An 18,095-nucleotide genomic window follows, 5' to 3' on the forward strand; every position below is an offset into this window, starting at 1 on the left:
ATTTTGCTTTGTACACTGAAATCATCTCTTCTATTAAGTACTTAACCCAATGTCCACCTACTAGCTTTGTAGGGTGCTTTCAACCATCTCACATGGTTTTTGTCATTGGATAGACTTTGCTCAGTTGTACAGGGAACTGTTGGTGTCCAAACTCTACCATTTTATGACCACTTTAAGGTACGTTGGCTGTGTCAGCTAAAAGTGCTGTTTAAGATTCATTAAGAAGACTCAACTCAAGGTGTGCTTACTAACTTTTTAGGTAGTTTCTGACCATATCACATGGTCTTCAGCAGTGGATGGAGTTTGCTCATTTGTCACAGAACTGAAGACATTACACATCTAAAGTTTGAACATCTAAAACTACTGATGAAAATCATGTAATATGAATGAAAGCTCCTGAATAAACCTTTGACCTTGAGCTGAGGAGGTTCATTCTTGACCTTGGGAACACAGTTTGTTTGATACCGCTTTGCCTAACTGCTGTTTCCAAGCGCACGGACTGTCCAGCCGAGTAGAATAATGAACCGAACACAACTCACCGTAAAATCTATTCAAAGGCACCTTGACAGTAATTCAAACTCTGACCTCTACGTCACCAGCATGAATATGGAAATAAGCCTGGAAATTATGAAGTTGCTTGATCAGTGTGACATATTTATTAAGCATTTGGTTAGAGACTAATGAAAGCCTTTTAACCCACATCTCATCTCCACATTCAAGACAAACCAGGTCTGACACAGATGAACATCCACCCTGAATAAGAAGCTGTGAATACTTGGCCTAAAATATGAACACACCCAGATCTCAAAGGCTTGGAGATAAAACCTGCCATGAAGTTGTGCATTAGAATTATATGAATCACATCAAGCTGCTACAATAGCAAAAAAGCAACAAAGACAGTTTAATCTTTAAATTTTTTTAGCTGTGATTTCTGCTGTTGAAGTCTACCTGACCTCAATGTGTCAAATTAGTGGCTCACAACTAATACAGTTTTAGGCTTGTGGGAAACAGTGTTTTGGTTTAAGGCACACAAACACTTAAGAGATGCAATGGCAGGTTATTATTGACACGTCAGGTCCACTCTCTTTCTGTTGTACCTTAGATAATCTGGAATTTTTTCAATTGGAGAAGTTGTAGCACAGTATAAATACGGAATGAACGTTTATCACCTAAAGATTATGTTTCTTGGGATGTAATGACCAGAGCAGCCTTTTGGACTGTCAGTCTTGACGTGTTTGTATGCAGTGGTGGGTTATTCGAATCCACATTCAGTGTGAGTTGAAGGGTTTGGAAGGTTACGCTTGTCAGTGCTTTCTCTCTCTGACACACATTAAAGAGCAGCACCAATTTCCGCCCCAGCCGTCAGATGATTACCATCAAGAGGCCTAAACGTCTCACATTTTGTCCTCTACTTGTCTGTTAGGACTCTATTCGTTCTTAATGTGTGTTGTTTCTCGTCGGGGTTGGATGGGGAGAGGTCATGGCTGAGAGATCAGAGGACTCCTCACTCTTCTGTCTCCATGACAGACAGCAATTACTTGAAATCGTAAAGGATAATGAGTCTTGCTCATTAGACGATTGTCTTCACATATTCCCTGGTTATTTTATTTTCTCTTTCTTTGCCACCCTTGTGTCTTTTTTCTCCACTTTTCTTGCCTCCCGTATGCCAAGTAGCAACTCCACACTTTGAAGGATAAGGCTGGCGTTACGTGATTTTAATATTACAAGCTAAGCCCTCGAAGAGACCAAAACCAATCATGCATTTTTCATACTGCTGAGCATTAATGATTATTACAATTCTTAACGCATTCAAGAGACATACATCCTGAGCTTTAAGCACATCACATCTCATGGTCTTCCTGAGCGGACGCAGTTGTTGTACCTTTGTGCTGCAACTGATATCAACATCTAACAGTAAGACAGCAAATCAGTGGATTACCCAAAATGTCAGGAGTCTTGCTTTTAGATTGAGATATTAAGCTTTGAGTGAGTTTATGTGGACAGATGAAGGGTTTGGACCGGTGCAGAGCGCTGCCACCCTGACGGCTGGTGTTGCGCGGGACGATGGCTGACTGAGAATGAATGTGGACAGCTGAGCGACCGCGGGGCGGCCCCGGCCGAGGGTCACTGTCTGATGACCTTGTGCTGTCTGCCGTGGAAAGCTGATCTGACAGCGCAGGGCCCGAGGCCGTGGACACACATGTGCGGAGCGCAGATAGCCACCAGGACGCAGACTGACTGACAGATGAGGTGTCAGGGGGACTGCGAAGACCGAGAGGCTTCGAGTCCTTTAACGACTAAGCTTTACACATCAATTAGACATTCAATTAAACAATTAGGGCTAGGCTGGTGAGTCTATGACGCTGTGATGCATTCAGTCGGTCAAGAGTTCAGTGAGTGGTGAGATCTTGAGGTGTTACTCTTGACTGTGCCTGCCCGTCAAAAATGTACTTTAAAATAATTTGATGTTCTGATAAAGCAGCTAGCATCTAGTCATGGCAACACAAGTCAATTTAATTTACATATCCCCCCCATTCACATATCAAGTGTGAACCCAGCGCTGTGTTATGAAGCTCAACATTAATGGCCACTTTGCTCCTGAGGCGCCTGAGCTCCAGCAATGCTTTCAATTTCCTGATATGAATGCCACATATTTATCATTTGGTTTATAATTTCCTTCCACAAACACTTTCTCTATCTATGAACTGCCCATGATATTATTAACAATTAAAACCCAGTGCTCAGAGCCCGATGCAGCAGTCGCAGTCGCTGCGGAGGTGGATGCTATTTCGGGATTGTGTGGAATTTACATAAATACTGGTCAGTGACCAGTAAAGTTGTGTTACCCTCTTAATGGCTGACTGGACGGATAAGGCCTAATCACTCCATAGAGACTTTGAAGGAGAAAAGAAGATAAATTACAGAGTACACTGAATTGAATCCATTTTATGTAAACCACCTCTGTTAATAACTGCATGCATCAGGTAACTCAAAACTTAGTTGAATAATCGTCATAGTGTGGCAGTCCCCCCCAAAGGCTTTTCAAAACCTGTAGTGTATCTCATCTGGACCTTCATTTGCATCCTGAAACCTGTTGAACCAACAAAAAACCCCCTTCAACCTCTGCTCCAGGTAACTCATGAAGCTCAACAGTAAGTTTTTTGTGCTATATCTTATCTCTACTTTGCCTTGTTTTTCTAAGGGCTGTCAACAACTGCATGTTTCATTAACCGTATTATTGATGTTATTGATTTAGATGGAAATAGCCAGTTTCCTCCCAGTGCTGCCCCATTCTCCACACTGTTAAAGGATAACAGGTATTTTTGGACCTGAGTTTGAGCCTTATTAGATAGACTCCATTGACAAAAACAGTAATTTTACTGAGCAGAATACCGGAGTTCTTTCTATGTATCTACTGAATCTACTGCTACCTGGACTGGTTAGTTTGTGTAATTGTGTACTTTTACTTGAGAAAAGGATCTGAATACCTCCTCCACCATTAAAAGTCACACAATCGAGGCAACTTTACTCAAGCCTCGTTCTACTTCAAGATTCCAAAGATTTTTGTCATTTACACCCAAAAAGATGGGAAAATAAGGCCCAGGTTCAAAACTACCACAGTAATCAGTCCTTTAAATACTAAATCCTTTCATTCTACTGTTAACACAATAATTATGAATATTCTGTAACACAGTAGGGAGATCAAACATGGCAAATCTTTAATGTCTCATGCAAAGATTGCACTGATTGCCCTGCAGGTGTGACGTATGTTAAGTATTGACTGAATAGGATGTTAACACCATTTTTCCCAGTTTTGTTTACTGGTACTGTACCCAGAGTACAGATGTCACTCCCTTGTTCCCCATGGTCTTGTTCTCTACTTTTTAGAACCAGTAGCTTTAACATAAAAGCCATTATATAACCATATTTTCAAGATTATCCTTTCTTTTTTTTTAACTTCCATCTACATTTTGAAGGCAGACCGTTCATTATGTGATTCTGTATCCACACAAGCTCCAGCCTGTCTCCTTCTTCCCCCACGCTCCGTCATACTTAAAGACGTTTGAGGGTGTTTGCAGCGAGCTGGATGTGATGAACAGTCTTCTATTTAACTTTGTGGGTAACAGTGGATTGCCCAGTCAAAGAGCACTTAACAGCTCCCTGGTAGTCTTTAGTCATACACACAGAAAAAATAAAAACTCCAATCACTGAACTCCTACTTCAGTCGTTCGTTGGCTCCATCAGCCTGTCAGAGCGGCGGCTCCGCACTCAGATGAAAACGGCCACATTAGCTCTTCACATTAAGAGCTCATGAATAGATTTACATCTCTGTGATCATTAACTGGAGGATTCTCTGCACTGCCGCCGCCGCCGCTGCCTTTCACGCCGTGCTGTCTTTATTACGCCCGCCGCAGCTGTCGTCGCCATCAGTTTTAACACGTCATCTTCCGCATCGTTATCACATCGTAATCATCGTCCTGCGCCTCATTATCACTGTCACCAACATCACAATCATCGGCGTCTTCATCATCGTCATTAACATCCTCAACTTCGCTGTCGTCATCTTCCTCAGTGTCATCACAATATCATAATCACATCATCATCATCGTTGTTTAGTGAGTCCTCATCTTCATCACATTGTCTTCATCATTCTGATCCTCAACAGAATCCTCATCGTCATAATTATCTTCATCACTAAAATGGTTGTTCATCACTTCTTCATCATTACAGCTTCATCATCAGTATCGTAGTCTTCATCACCGTGGTGATCATCGTCATGATTTTCACCATCATCAACATCATCTTCATCATCTTCGCAATGAAGTGTCATCTTTGTGACACTGTCATCATCATCCTCACAACAACCATTTGAATTGTAATGATCATCCTTACTTTAATCACCATCATCATCATCGTCACCATCATCATCACCGTCATCATCATCGTCATCAGTGTCACCGTCATCATCATCATCATCATCAATATCAATATGTCTGTCCTTGTCACATTGCCTTCATCATTTTCATCCTCACCATCATCACCCTCACTCTCACAATCTTCATCAGCTTTCACTTTGGCTTTGAATTTCTCTAAAAGAACATCACAATGAAAATAAAACATGAAGGAAACACAGCTGTTTGATTATTTTAGCCGCTCAGTGTGTTGAATACATTTGACAAAGCTCAAGGTCCAACTGCAACATGAGGACAGAACATTTTGTGGGACAGTGATGAAAAATAAAATGTGCTTTTTCTTCAACACTAACTACAAGACATTCAGGTGGTGCAAATGTTCCAGCAGCCAGTTGCTTAACATAGAATATGGATAAAAAGACTAGGACTGTGGATACAAGGTGACCCTTCCTAGCCAAATTAATCCAACATCAAAAAGTCATTAAGAATAAATAAACTATCAGAATGAAGACACTTATTCCTCTAATCATCTTTTTTAAGAAGCAGAGCAGCTCCTGAATCCTTTTCTGCCAACTTGTCTGGACGGATCACCTCCTCCTGAACTACAATTGGGCCTCTGATAACAGATCTTTTAATATTACTCTCTTCTTCAATATCAGAGGATTGTGTGGGTGCCAGGCAGGGGGATATTGAGTGAGAGCTAAGAGTTTCTCCCCTTTCAGCTTGGCCCGGCATCAAAACTTATTAGACAGATAAATGAGAGCTGGACTTGCGTCGGAGCCGGGGGCCTCCCTTTTTTTTTTCCCTGTGTCCGAGTGTCATTTATTCGTCCCCTGAATACCGGCTCAATCAGATAGCGGCCAGCCTTTCACGGCGGCCGCCATCTCTCTGCATCTGTTGACCCACGCTGGCACAGACGGGATTAATGTGGGCTGCTCTGAAACAGTCGCTTTCCCTTTTCTCTTTGAAACTGTTTTTGTACAATATGTCTTTACGACTTCACTACTTTTGTTTCCCGATTTAGCAAAATAAAGACGACTTTTCCACTTTTCATTCTGCTGTATCAGTGCATAAGACTTATGTGCAATAATAATTAAGAGTTTTCTGTTCTCATGTGTGCTCAGACCCACACTCATCTCAAAATCAGGCCCTTAAAAAAAGACATCCTTGACCAGTTTCCTGTAACCATGGCGATAGGAAGTGCTCTCCAATCATATTTCTGCATCGTGTGTTGGGGAAGTGCACTGTTTCCTGCTGTTTTCACTGGCTTCCTCCCATTGGTGTGTGTGCTCAGGATTCTTCATTTTGGTCCTGGAAAGCTACACAGTCCTTAACATGAGCTCTTGATACATTCGTTTTTCTCGTGAATTTAACCACAACATCACCACCATCAAATTTAAATGACGTAAGTTGAACTTTTTTTGTCAAATATTCAGATAAATATTAAGTTAACAGCAGAAAGTGAGGTTTTATTAATGAATGTCTTTCACACAACAGTGAAATGGGAATAAATGTATGGAATTTTTTTGCATGTTCTTTCATACAATCATAATAATTTAAAGGTACCTGGTTGAGTTTTTGGTCTCTTGTAGTGTTACGGAGCAATGTTTTTACTAGTTTTGTTGGAGCTTTCAGCAGCTGAAGAGACAAATGTGTCCTTTAGGAGTTTAAGACCAAAAACAGAGATAAAAGAAAGTGAAAACTGGACTCACCAACTAAACACAAACACAGCTCCAGATAGATTGAGGAGGTCAACAAAAACAGCTGGTATAATATAGAGTTTTACAGAATTTGTATCCTCATCCTAAAACAACAGTATTTAACACTGAACTATGCAAAATAGATGCAAAAGAGAGAGAAGAAAATCTGAAAAATAAAAGACATTTGTCTTTATTGTCTGTTAGAGGCTTCATTTTGAGACGAGCAGTGATTGAGACGTTTACATTACAGAGCATCAGACAGTTAAAGCCATTTAAAGCCGCCATCTTGGAGACATGAGGAACTAATTTTCACCAAGCAACGCCCCGCCGCTTGTCCCCACTGGCTCAAACCTGGCAGTGATGCAGATTGGTTTTCAGGTCACTGGTAGCACCTCTCTCCAGATCCCTCCCCAGCCGAGCCTACACTCGATCCAGCCCATCCTGGTGCGGGCCATCATCGTTTCTAAGCAGGGGATGGAGGGACCCCTCCAGCCGCAGACGCCACAGCCTCCCAAGACCTGCGGTTCACCTGGATCTACTGGGAAATGCTGGAGTGTGGATATGAGGGTGGTGGCACTGCTGGTGACTGTGGCTGGAGCTGTGATCCTGCTGCTGCTGTACAGACTCCTACAGCTGAGACACAGGTTAATGTTTTGTATACTCGATGCAAACATGCGACTTTGTGTAGTCTCGGCTGAAGACTTCCTCTTGGTAAATTAACAGACAGAGCTTGTGCCGGCCGGTGTCACATTTATTTTGTGTTGTATTCTGCAGGCTGAGGTTGGCCCGGGCGAGGCACGCCCTGGAGTACCACAGCTTCTACCGCACCGCCACCTACACCCTCAAACACCCTGCACCGTGTCAGGGCCTGCCAGCCAAGAACGGGACTGTCCCTGACGCCGCTATGCCCATCCAAACTGTAACCACGGTGACACCCATTGCCATCCCACCACTGCCGCCGCCACCGCCTAATCCACCCTTGCTGCCTCTCCCCCTACCTCCCGTCCTGCCTCCACCCTCTCTCCCTCCGACACCTCCCGTCCTGGCCCTCCCTCTCCCACTGCCTGTGATCCACACCACCCCACCCAGCCCTCACCTGTCGTGGGGAGCCTGCTCAGACGCAGACCTCTACTCTCGTGTCGGAGCTTTCAGGACCTCCAGGCTCTCAAGCCTCTCCACCCACTCGAAGGTTATCTTGTTTGAACACTCGTCTCTCTGACCTCTGACACAACCAGAAACTGTGTTTGCATTGCACTCTTTATAATATGTTCAAGCAAGACAGAGACACGTATTTCAAGTGAAAATACTTTTTCAAAAAATGAAGTTTGAGTCTTGCGAGCAGCTGAATTGATTTATCTACTATCCTTTAAAATGTACCAGACTTTGTGCCAGACCCGAGTGAGAAAATTGCAGTTTGTAACAAAACACCTCGACTATAATTATGTTGTGTTCCACTGGAGATTGGGGGTTGTCAGTTAATTCAGACACTGCGTGACCGGACCACGACCAAAGTTTCTTTCCCACAAGAACTTCTGCAAACTCACATCTATTCTGAAACCTGTTAGAGTCAATTTGAGTCTTGTTTTCTGAATGTCTGTTGTCAATAGCAACTCCAGTGACAAACTCAAAATTATAAGGCAGCAAGTTAGAGTTTCACTCGCTCCGACAGTAACAGCAACTTTTCTTTTCTTTTTTTTACATTGTCATTATGCAAAACTCCAGATAATGTGTGGAGTGTCAGGTCCATGTGAGACTCTCACCTGGTTTCGGTGAGGGGTGGCGCCTGCAGGTAGAGCGTACAGGAGGCCAGTGTTGCAGGAGGGAACGTCATCAACACACACAGATAATTACGTGGATTTTATAGTTGTGGGCTGGCCGAGTAAAGTCCTGTTAGAAAGTCTCAGGTGTCAGCCTCCTTTGGGAGAAGTTACTTTTATACAGTCTTTAGCAGTATCAAGTCTCATGTGCCACACCCTCTGAACATCATGGCTTTCTGTTTTGCTAACAGCGATATTCAAATCAGGACAGCTGATGTTAAATGTGGCTCCTGTGGTTCAGCTGTTACATGTAGAAAGAAAACAAAGAGTGACTGAGGGGAATATTTATCTTCATCGTGGTTTGCTTTGTTTAATTTTGATCAGAGGTAAGGGAATCATGTGAGACACCCACATGAAAAGACATAACAAACCTCCATGTTGTGCTGTTCTTGTTAGAAATCAGGAGGCTTTAAACCAAACACAGTGCATGCTGGGAAATATCCCCATAAATATGCTAACAATATTTTATCAACTTAATTTGATTAATTAGGTCAGTGAGCAGTGGATAGGAAAAGTTTGGCTTTTTCGGAAAATGGCTGCCAGGCAGTTGCCAGGCAACCAGCATTGACTTCAGGAAGTTACAGTTTGCTGCCAAGAGATATTCTGGTAAACAACCCCACATGAGTTGGCAAATTCTTAATTTAGACTTTGGTTTTTGGATGGATTCAACAAACTCGTGAGCTTCAGAGGTGCTGGAAGCCTTTTTCCCTCTTTAGACAGTGCTAGGCTAGCTGTTCCCACCTGTTTCCAGTCTTTGTGCTAAAGCTAAGCTAACTAACTGCAGGCTGTAGCCAACTTTGTTTTAAACCAGTATTTTCTGAGCTAATTCTTGAATAAGTGTTACAACTATGATGAGCTTGGAAATGTGAATTTTCTGAATTTAATGTGAATTTAAAACATATATAATTGCACTGAATGATAAAATGAGTTGATTATTTAAATGTATTACGGGCTTTCACAGCACAGAGTAGTCTGGAGTGAATATCAGTCCTAACTGCTTGTAGTCCTTATTTATACCAAAGAATTTAAGCTGGTATTTTTACAGTGTAGTTATTGTGGCTGAGCTCATTGTTTCCTCAGATTGGAGGCATTTCCTGTGCTGGATTTCCATGGCAGGGTCCCTCCCTGTTTCACACCATTCTCTGTGTTTCCTCTGCGTCTCTCTCTTTATATCAGTCTTAAATTATTACTCTGACGTTTTTGCTTTTATTCAAACAAAAATCTACATCTTTAATCGTTTGTTTGTCTCTTAACAAATTCAAAATATCATTAACAAAGACATAATTAGCGCAGCTGAATAATTAGTTAACAGCCAAACTGAGATACAGATCATCGCTCTCTAAAGTTGCTCTGCCAACGTCTCTCAGTTGTTTACATGCTAACCTCAGTGTCCACCTTGGCCCTAACAAGCTGTTAAGATTACTTTTCTTTCAATATTTAACCACGTTTGCCCAACAGGTCTCTCATTTATAATTCAGCAACACTTTGTAAATTCATGAGGGAAGCTGTTTTTAGTTGACGGCGGTTTGTTGCTTTCTGCTCGCCAGTGTGAAAGCTGAGACCTTGTGTGACATGCCTCTTTAGTCTTTTCTGTATCTAAGTCTGCTAGTGAGGCCGCTGTCTCCATACTAAAAGCTTGTTAATTCAATCTGTGCGTGTACTGCAGCATTGGCTCTTAATTGGTCCTAAGCCGAGCAGGAAAGACATTTGTAACTATACACTGTGGTGGCAATTAAATAAAATGAGCGAATGTCATGCAAGGATGAATATGAATGTGCTTGTGTTCTGGATTTGATTCATATTAATTGTAGGTTTTTATGTAAAAATGTAATTTATCCATTTTGATAGTTCTCACTGAAATTCTCCTACAGCTGTAGGAAATATATCAGTTTCTAACAGGAAAAAGCAAAATACTTTAACTTTTATTTCACTTTGACTTCATTCCTTAATCAGTGAGAGATGGTTAATGATCCATTTATTAATGCAGCCTGTGCATTTAACTCCTTAAAGTCCTTTTCACACCGAGGGCTTTTTTTCTTTGCACATCAATTCAATTTTTTCAAGCTGTTGTTTTTGTTATGACTACTTTCACACAGAACACAAACACTATGCAAACTAACATCCTAAAAATATGTCCGCAACCGACCTTAAGCTTGGCACACACTAACAGCCTTTTAAGAGTGTGTAGGAGACTATACACAAAGACCATACACAAAGACAACTTTCCCTGATCTTCGGAACAGATTATTATTATTATTATTATTATTATTATTAACAACAACACCAGTTGACACTCATAAGTGTAAATATTTAAATGCTGCCTTTTACAGGCAAAAAGAAAGTAACAGTAACAGCTGGCTCCCCCTGCAGGCAATGAGTGTTACAACTGTTTTGGTCTTTATATATCTTTATATATATATATATATAACAGTGGTTATAGTAGGTTGAGGCTGTGCATTTTAAAGTCATCATTTATTTATCTTTGTAAGTTTTGAGATTTGTTACCTTTCTCTAACTCCATACTCTTTGTTTCATATTGTGACAAAAATAAACAAAAACAAGGTGCAGTGGAAACTCAGGTAAAGCTAGCGTATCATGTGCACGGTCATTTGAAAGCAAAGCAACAGATCAACAATCAGTACCTTTGATGCCCTCATCTGATAACTAAACACGCTTCCCATCAGCTTTGCCGAAGGCTTGTGTGTCTGTTTATGTGCGTGCATGCAGAGGGCAGAGTGAAGGGGGAATCATAAATCTGCCCCTGAATCCCTGTAAATGACTGTTTGTCCCAGAAGCCCTTCACTCAAAGTGCAGATTCTTGGTAATTGCATCTGTCCATCTTCTGCTTTTCTAATCTTTCCAGTCACAGTGAGAGGAAATGGTTATTGTCTGTCAGTGTTGTCACCTCTGCATGATGCCAAAACAAGTCCTTTACATGGAAAATTGATGGGCGTAAGTCAGAAATTAACACTGGTCATTTTTATCTGGAGTTTTGCAAAAGATCAAACGTGACTAGAAGAGAAAAAGACAAAGAAACTTTCAGACTTTGGGTCTTTGGGGACAAAACTTCTCAAGATCTTAACAGTCAGTGTGAGAACCTCCTGCCATAAGAGGATAGAGACTAGTATCTCCTGAATACCTAAATTAAAAACCTCTGAACTTAATTGTGCTGACTCTTACAGCAAAAACGAAACCTGTCCAACATATAAAATAGCTGCTTTTCTCAGAGTTTAATGCAGTTTTGATGTTGAACATCAATAGATGTGGTCTACACATTTGGTTTTATATTTATGGGTGACTAAGTCCACTAATTACTCTCCCAAGGCAAAATTCTTAAAAGATATAATTGTTTTAAAGATCTAAAATGTAAAATTGTTGATGTGTATTTAAAAAGAAGCATCAATATCACAGTGAGAAACAGTACTTTCTATCATATCATAATTACATAATTCTAAATAAAAACAAAAAAGATTTTAGGATCATTATTCCATATATCACATTTACCTGTTGCATTGATCATCATCATACTTATCACTTGACTTTCCATCGTTGAATATCTTCTGCTACAGATGGATGGAATTGAAATGGGGACAAAAGAGAAGAACTGGTTACCTTCATACATTTATTTAACATTTGAAAGAGATTATAATCTGGTAAACTCCTGTTAAACACAAGGTTAAATATAATCTCTCCTCTCACGTATTAGCACTGACTGCTTCAGGATAGCTAGAGCTCCAAAATGTTTTCTACGTCGAAGACAAGTGTAGTTACTCACATGGTTAATTGCCCTTGTAGGTAGGTCGTCAATGAAAAAGGATTTTTTTTCTCAAATAGGTCGATTTTTTTAGCTTTCACACCACAATCACACAGGCTGAGATCCAAAAGGTCTTTGGTTTTTTCATACTGACAGAACATCACCAGCCTTATCATACAGCTGGATAACATGTTAACATCTCAGATAATGGTGGAATCATGAGGCCAAAATCCTTGAGTCTGCCCTGAACAACAAAGACCAGTCTTCCAACTTCGGAGAGTTTGTGTCTCGAAAGGTCAAAAGGTCCAGACAGTCGGATTTAAGAAGCAGATGGAAAATGTCATGGGCTGATCCGTCCTTAATAACTCTGTATGAGGTGGCCTGGAAATGACTCTGCCAAGCGACACACGCCTTGTTGTGTTCAAATAATGTTGTGCTCACTGCTTTTTTCCATTATTTTCACAGGGAAATAAACCTGTGTTGCGATGTGATTTTTTTACATTTTGAAGTTAAGACTCAGTATTTAGGAAATGACCACAGTGAATTAATGAATTTACTGTGAGTCAGATGGTCACTGCCTCTTTAACAGTCAATCAAATGCTTCTAAAGGGATTAAATCAACATTATTATTATTATTTTGAGCTGTCAGATAAAGACACCCACTGCAATGTCTACATTTCATCCTTACTAGACGTAAATATGTATATGCATAAATATCAGCTGCAAAATTCATGGACATCTGGTTTGTACTGTCTTTGTCTTGCTCTTGTCTGGTGGACGCAATCTATTATTAGATTTTATGATAAAGCATCTCTCTTGCCTGTTGCTGGTTCTCCCTAAAATAAATGACAAAAGGCACTTGTGAGTAATTCATCATTAGAGTTTAAGTCCTTTAGGGATTTCTTTTTTGTTTTAAATAAGCAAATATGATTAATAAGGTCCCAAAAAAGAAGCGGTCACATTTATAAAATCTGAATAACTTTGCATTTCTTACGGCTTTTCATGTGCAACTTTTTAATTTGCAGCCTTTGTAAATGCAGTTAGCCGACAGATCCAGACCACCGGATGAAGTAGTTGAGTTAACTTTTATCTTCTTGTGCTTAAAATCAGCCGGAGAGCAGCAGCAGCACCTGCAGAAAGTATCAAACAGCAAGACAACAAACGGTGAGCCTCTGTCTGATGTCTCACTTAAAATGACTGACTGTGAAACCAAACAAAGTGACAGCAGTGACACCTGCTACAGGTTCAGCAGGGTCAGTTTCATGGAGCCACAAAACACACCAGGCGTTAAGATTTAAGCAATGAGAGGAGAGAGAAGGGAAAACAGAAACACTGAGGAATTGTTCACCAGGACACAACAGTCGTTTTTATATTTCTGTTAACATGTTAACCAACGAGCCTTAGACGTTATGATAGGTGTATTTTTGAACCAAGCTCTTTCCCTTTGTTTCAGCTTTCATGCTAAGCTAAGCTAAGCTAAACATGTATGAGTATGATGGAAAATCCCAAACAGCATCCAAGAAAAGTCTCTGATACTCCTGATAATAACACAACTTGTTCAGAGGAAGGATTTCAGTCTAAAAACAGAAGTCAGTTGAAGGAGAGTTAGCAACAACTGTTTTTGTGTAATTCCTCTCTTTGCCAGAAGGGGGAGACAAACGTTGTTCGTTGCCGGTTTAATGCATAAACTTGAGATTAATATCAGTCTTTCATCTCAGTCTAAAGACAGCGTATAAGCACATTTCCCGAGGTGTCTTTAATTTGAAAACATTTGTTCAGATTCACTGAATTAAATTGGGATTTAAAGAGATAATTGTTATACTGACGACAAACCATCACCACTGAAGTTCAGATTTAACAGCACCAGACAAAAGTCTGTGAAACTTTGGCTCAGGTTGGTGATTAATTTAATAAGGATGTACACATAATCAGTCGTGACTTCAATAGTGTTGGAGGAGCCCAGTGAAACATCACGACCTCGCAGCACAGGCTTCACTTATTTACTTATAGCTTCAGGAGAGACACTCGAACATGACCTGGAATTCATACTTAACATCAACTGAGGCTTCATCACCAGAGAAACAGTTACACTCAAAACAATAAACTCACAACCTGACGTTTGAGTTTATTGTTTGTTAATTGCTTTTTATTCGTGATCTTTCTTGGTCTGGCATGACCAGTCATTCATGGTGGCTAATGTTGGCAAACTGTAAGTAAATATTGTTCACTTTACTTTATGACCCTTCTCCACTTGATTAACATTTAACATAATAGCTAATATATAACTCCCTCTTGTATTTGCAGTGCCTGCTCCTCAGTAAAAGTTTTAAAGTCTAAACTCTTCGTCCTTAGAGGCTTCAGCTCCTGTAGTGGAGCTAGAAATGTGAGGTTTGGAAGAAAGATCACAAGCTCATTAAAATCTAAAGGGTTTATCCTCTGGGGAGCAGGAATGAGATCGGCTCTTTTTATACTCGTTAGATATAATGTCAGGTATGTAATTACAAGAAACTTCCAATGAATTCTTTTCATTCCCATCAGGATATTTATTTTCCTTATCTCGCTCATGAAATATCCTGAATATGAGCAGGATTCCTTCCTAACGAGAATCATCTGCAGCTCCTCTTCTTCTGTTTCTCCTCTAAGCTCAAAGGAAGAAATCCAAAAAAGATGAGGGAGGGTTTTATTCTGTCTCTGGGTCCTGCGAGGCTGTGAGAGCCCGTAACGTAATTCCTCTGACAGCAGAACGCCATCGGCGCCGCTGGAGGGGGGAGGAACATGACTGAACAGTTCAACAGCGTATGGATGAAATTTAATCCACGCTCTTCACCTCCTCCAGTATGCCGGCTGATTTACAGCCAAGTGCACTCGGCGGCGGCGGCGGCGCTCTCTGACAACAAACCTGGAGAATATACAAGCGTCTTTAGCATCTTCACTGTGGAGTTTGACTCCTCTCAGGGAAAAGTTTAACGCTTTCATAAGCAAGTCAGGTTTATTCTCAGGTTGTTGTTTTGACTGATGAATCAAGGGAGTAAAACTAAAGGGACTGGCCACTGAGGAGACAGCAGAGCAGTTGTGTTGTGGAGGAAATGCATCAATACACATTCTGGTGTTTTTGTTTTTCATTTTAATTTTGAATAACGTGGAACCACTCTGCAGGAAAACAGATTTACTATAAACACAACATGAAAGAGCTGATTCTCTATGATACTAATGGATTTAATAACACTTTATCACATGATGAAGTTAGCAGAGGAAAACTGTAAATAAAGAAGAAAAGAAAATAAAAAGCTGTGTATTGTTTGAGGCGGCTGCCAGCTGTGGGCCCCTCACACACACCTCTGTATTCCTGTGTCGCCAGCAGGCCTTTGATCAGGTAATTGCCCCTCGGCCCCCGGAGTTTGCATCCCCCATATGTCGCTATGGCGACCACCTCTCCAGCATCCATCTGTGCAGCCCTTTTTTTTTTAAAAGATGGACTTATACGTTACAAGGCTGCGAGTGATGGAGGGAAAAGGGCAGGAAGAGTCACTCCCACCCCGAACACTTTAACAGCGACCTTTTTATCACTGCTCATGCATGTGTGTGTGTGTACATGTGTGTGTTTCTTTTTTGTCTTCCTCTCTGTGAGTGTGTGTGGTTGCAGGTTTGCCCGCCCACCACATCTGAGACGCTCGCTCTCCACGTCAGAGTCACCGGTCATCAGCAGATCCACGTGTTTGATTGATGATTTTCAGTTTCACCTGGAACCTGGAAGCTTCACACTCACGTCCTCTGCTGCCACAGAGAGATTATTTTGGTGCCTTGCTTGTGGGCACTCGCAGTGGTGGAGGTCAGACGTTTAATGACATGATTTCAATGCACATGAATAGTTTGCATGTGTTCAGTAACAGTGAAGCTACACTGACGACCATGTTGCTGAATAAAAATAATCATTTTGGATTTATTAAGTTTGAATTTTCCCATTTTTAAATATGCAATATTAAAGTTTTTGTACATGTGGAGTGATATAGAAGAGTATTTAGAGTAGAGCAGGGCTGCAGGTACTGACTTTCTTCCATTAACGAGCGATTGAGTTCAGAAAATGTCAGAAAATAATGAAAAAATGCTCCAAGGTTACATGTTCAAATTTCTCATTATGTCCAAAAAACAGACCAGAATTGAAAGATATTCAATTTTCAGTGACAGAAAACAAAGAAAAGCAGCAAATACTTGAATTTTAGAAGCTGAAACCTGCAGATTTTTGAGTGTTTAGCTTCATTAATCAATAATTGATTCATTTCCTGCTGGGAGATTCACCTCCTCCTTATTTTTACCACTTATTTTCCAGATGTTGAATTTAAAAAGCTTGACTCTGTGCACTTTATTAAAACGGATCTCTTTATTGAACGTTACAGAACATGATGAAGAACATGGAGCTTCAATCCAACGATCACAGCTTTATCTATGCATAGGCTACAGACATCTCTGGGGATATTAAAGGATGGTGATTATCAACAGTTTCCCTCTGTCCACTTTCTTTACTCAGAACAATCTCTTTGTGCCGTTTTTTCAGGGCTGCTCCTCTTTACACCTGGATGTCTTTAAGTCAAACCTCCGGTGAGTCTATGGTGACACCACAAAACCAAAAAAAACCAACCCGTCACGGTCTGCAGAAATGACACTTGATGATTTTCTTGAACGCGCTCTGAAAGTCTTTGTTGAAGTACGCGTAGATGATGGGGTTGAGTAGAGAGTTGGAGTAGCCCAGCCAGTTTATGACATCCTCCAGCCAGCGCGGCATGTAGCACGACTCCTGGCAAAAAGGCATGACCAGGGCGACGATGAAGAAGGGCAGCCAGCAGAGGATGAAGGTGCCCATGATGATGCCCAGAGTCTTCACCGTCTTTCGCTCCCGAGCCAGCGCGATCTTCCGCTTCGCCTCCGTCGCCTTCTCGTGCCTGCTCTCGAACAGCGGCACGGAGCTCGGGGTGTTGGGCAGCGGCAGGTTGCCCTTGGAGTTGCTGTGGACTTCGATGATCTCCAGGGACTCGCCGTCCTCCGCGTGTTTCACCGCGCCGTTGACGCTCGGCAGCGGCCGCGGCTCCACGCTCCTTTTCCAGCTCTTGCCCTGCGCGTCTCCGTGCGTCTTTTTGTGGAAGAGCGCCGGGGACAGCGCCAAGCAAGAGTCGGACACTTTCTTTTTCTCCGTTTTACGCACCGTCCTCCTGATGCGAAACCTGGCAGCTTTGAATATCCGCCCGTATAAAACCAACATCAGCGTCAGCGGGATGTAAAAAGCCCCGAATGTGGAGTATATTGTGTACCAGGGGTCTTGCCTGATCTTGCACTGCTTGGGGTTCGCCCTGTCCTCCGCCAGGCTGTTGGGCTGGGAGCGCATGATCAGCATCGGCGGCACCGAGATGGAGAACCCGACCAGCCAGGTGACACTGATGAGGACCGCGGCTCTCCTCGGCGTCCTCTTCTTCATGTAGTCTATGGGCTCGGTTATGGCCCAGTATCTGTCCAGAGCGATGGCGCACAGGTGCAGGATGGAGGAGGTGCAGCACAGCACATCCAGAGAGATGAAGATGTCGCACGGAACCTGCCCGAGAGTCCACCGGTTCAACACCTGGTAAAGCGCCGCCATGGGCAGCACCAGCACCGACACCATCAGGTCTGTGACGGCCAGAGAACCGATCAGGTAGTTGGCCACATTCTGGAGAGACCGCTCCAAGGCGATGGCCGCGACCACGCACGCGTTCCCAAAGATTGCGCACAGGATGAGCGCGCCAAGCAGGAAGGATGTGACCACCTGATAACTCAGCTTCACCTCCTCGTCCTCGGGTTTGGGCGTCTTGATGGAGAGGTTGTCAAACTGCGCCCAGGCTGTCGTGTTGTTCGCGCCCTCCATCGTTGCGTAAAACTCGGACGT

At 42.1% G+C, this 18,095-nt stretch overlaps 2 protein-coding genes across 5 annotated transcripts in view; one reads left to right on the forward strand and one right to left on the reverse strand.

Annotated features, from left to right (window-relative positions):
* The window catches only part of LOC108901120 (amyloid beta A4 precursor protein-binding family B member 1-interacting protein), a 50,678-nt gene extending 40,475 nt beyond the window's left edge, over positions 1-10,203 (forward strand). Inside the window, exons 1-3 of one of the 4 annotated variants that reach the window (XM_018702507.2) lie at positions 6,174-6,318; positions 6,864-7,257; positions 7,388-10,203. In XM_018702507.2, the coding sequence (XP_018558023.1) occupies positions 6,974-7,257; positions 7,388-7,832 (729 nt within the window). In that variant the 5' untranslated portion in view covers positions 6,174-6,318; positions 6,864-6,973 and the 3' untranslated portion in view covers positions 7,833-10,203. Of the gene's footprint in view, positions 1-6,173; positions 6,319-6,817; positions 7,258-7,387 lie in introns of those variants that run through there. The other 3 variants (XM_051072774.1, XM_018702508.2, XM_051072775.1) reach the window with 3 other exon arrangements.
* A 6,346-nt stretch (positions 10,204-16,549) lies between these two features.
* htr1ab (5-hydroxytryptamine (serotonin) receptor 1A b) lies at positions 16,550-18,077 on the reverse strand. Its single transcript, XM_018702505.2, has one exon. It carries the CDS (start codon positions 18,072-18,074, stop codon positions 16,824-16,826), a length of 1,251 nt encoding a protein of 416 aa, XP_018558021.1. The 5' UTR covers positions 18,075-18,077; the 3' UTR covers positions 16,550-16,823.
* Between the last annotated feature and the right edge of the window lie 18 nt (positions 18,078-18,095).

Source organism: Lates calcarifer, linkage group LG9 (genome assembly GCF_001640805.2).
Source record: "Lates calcarifer isolate ASB-BC8 linkage group LG9, TLL_Latcal_v3, whole genome shotgun sequence".
In the NCBI taxonomy this organism is placed as follows: Eukaryota; Metazoa; Chordata; class Actinopteri; family Centropomidae; genus Lates; species Lates calcarifer.

Excerpts from the sequence above, each read along its gene's own strand:
- htr1ab (XM_018702505.2), bottom strand. The coding sequence starts at position 18,074 with ATGGAGGGCGCGAACAACACGACAGCCTGGGCGCAGTTTGACAACCTC.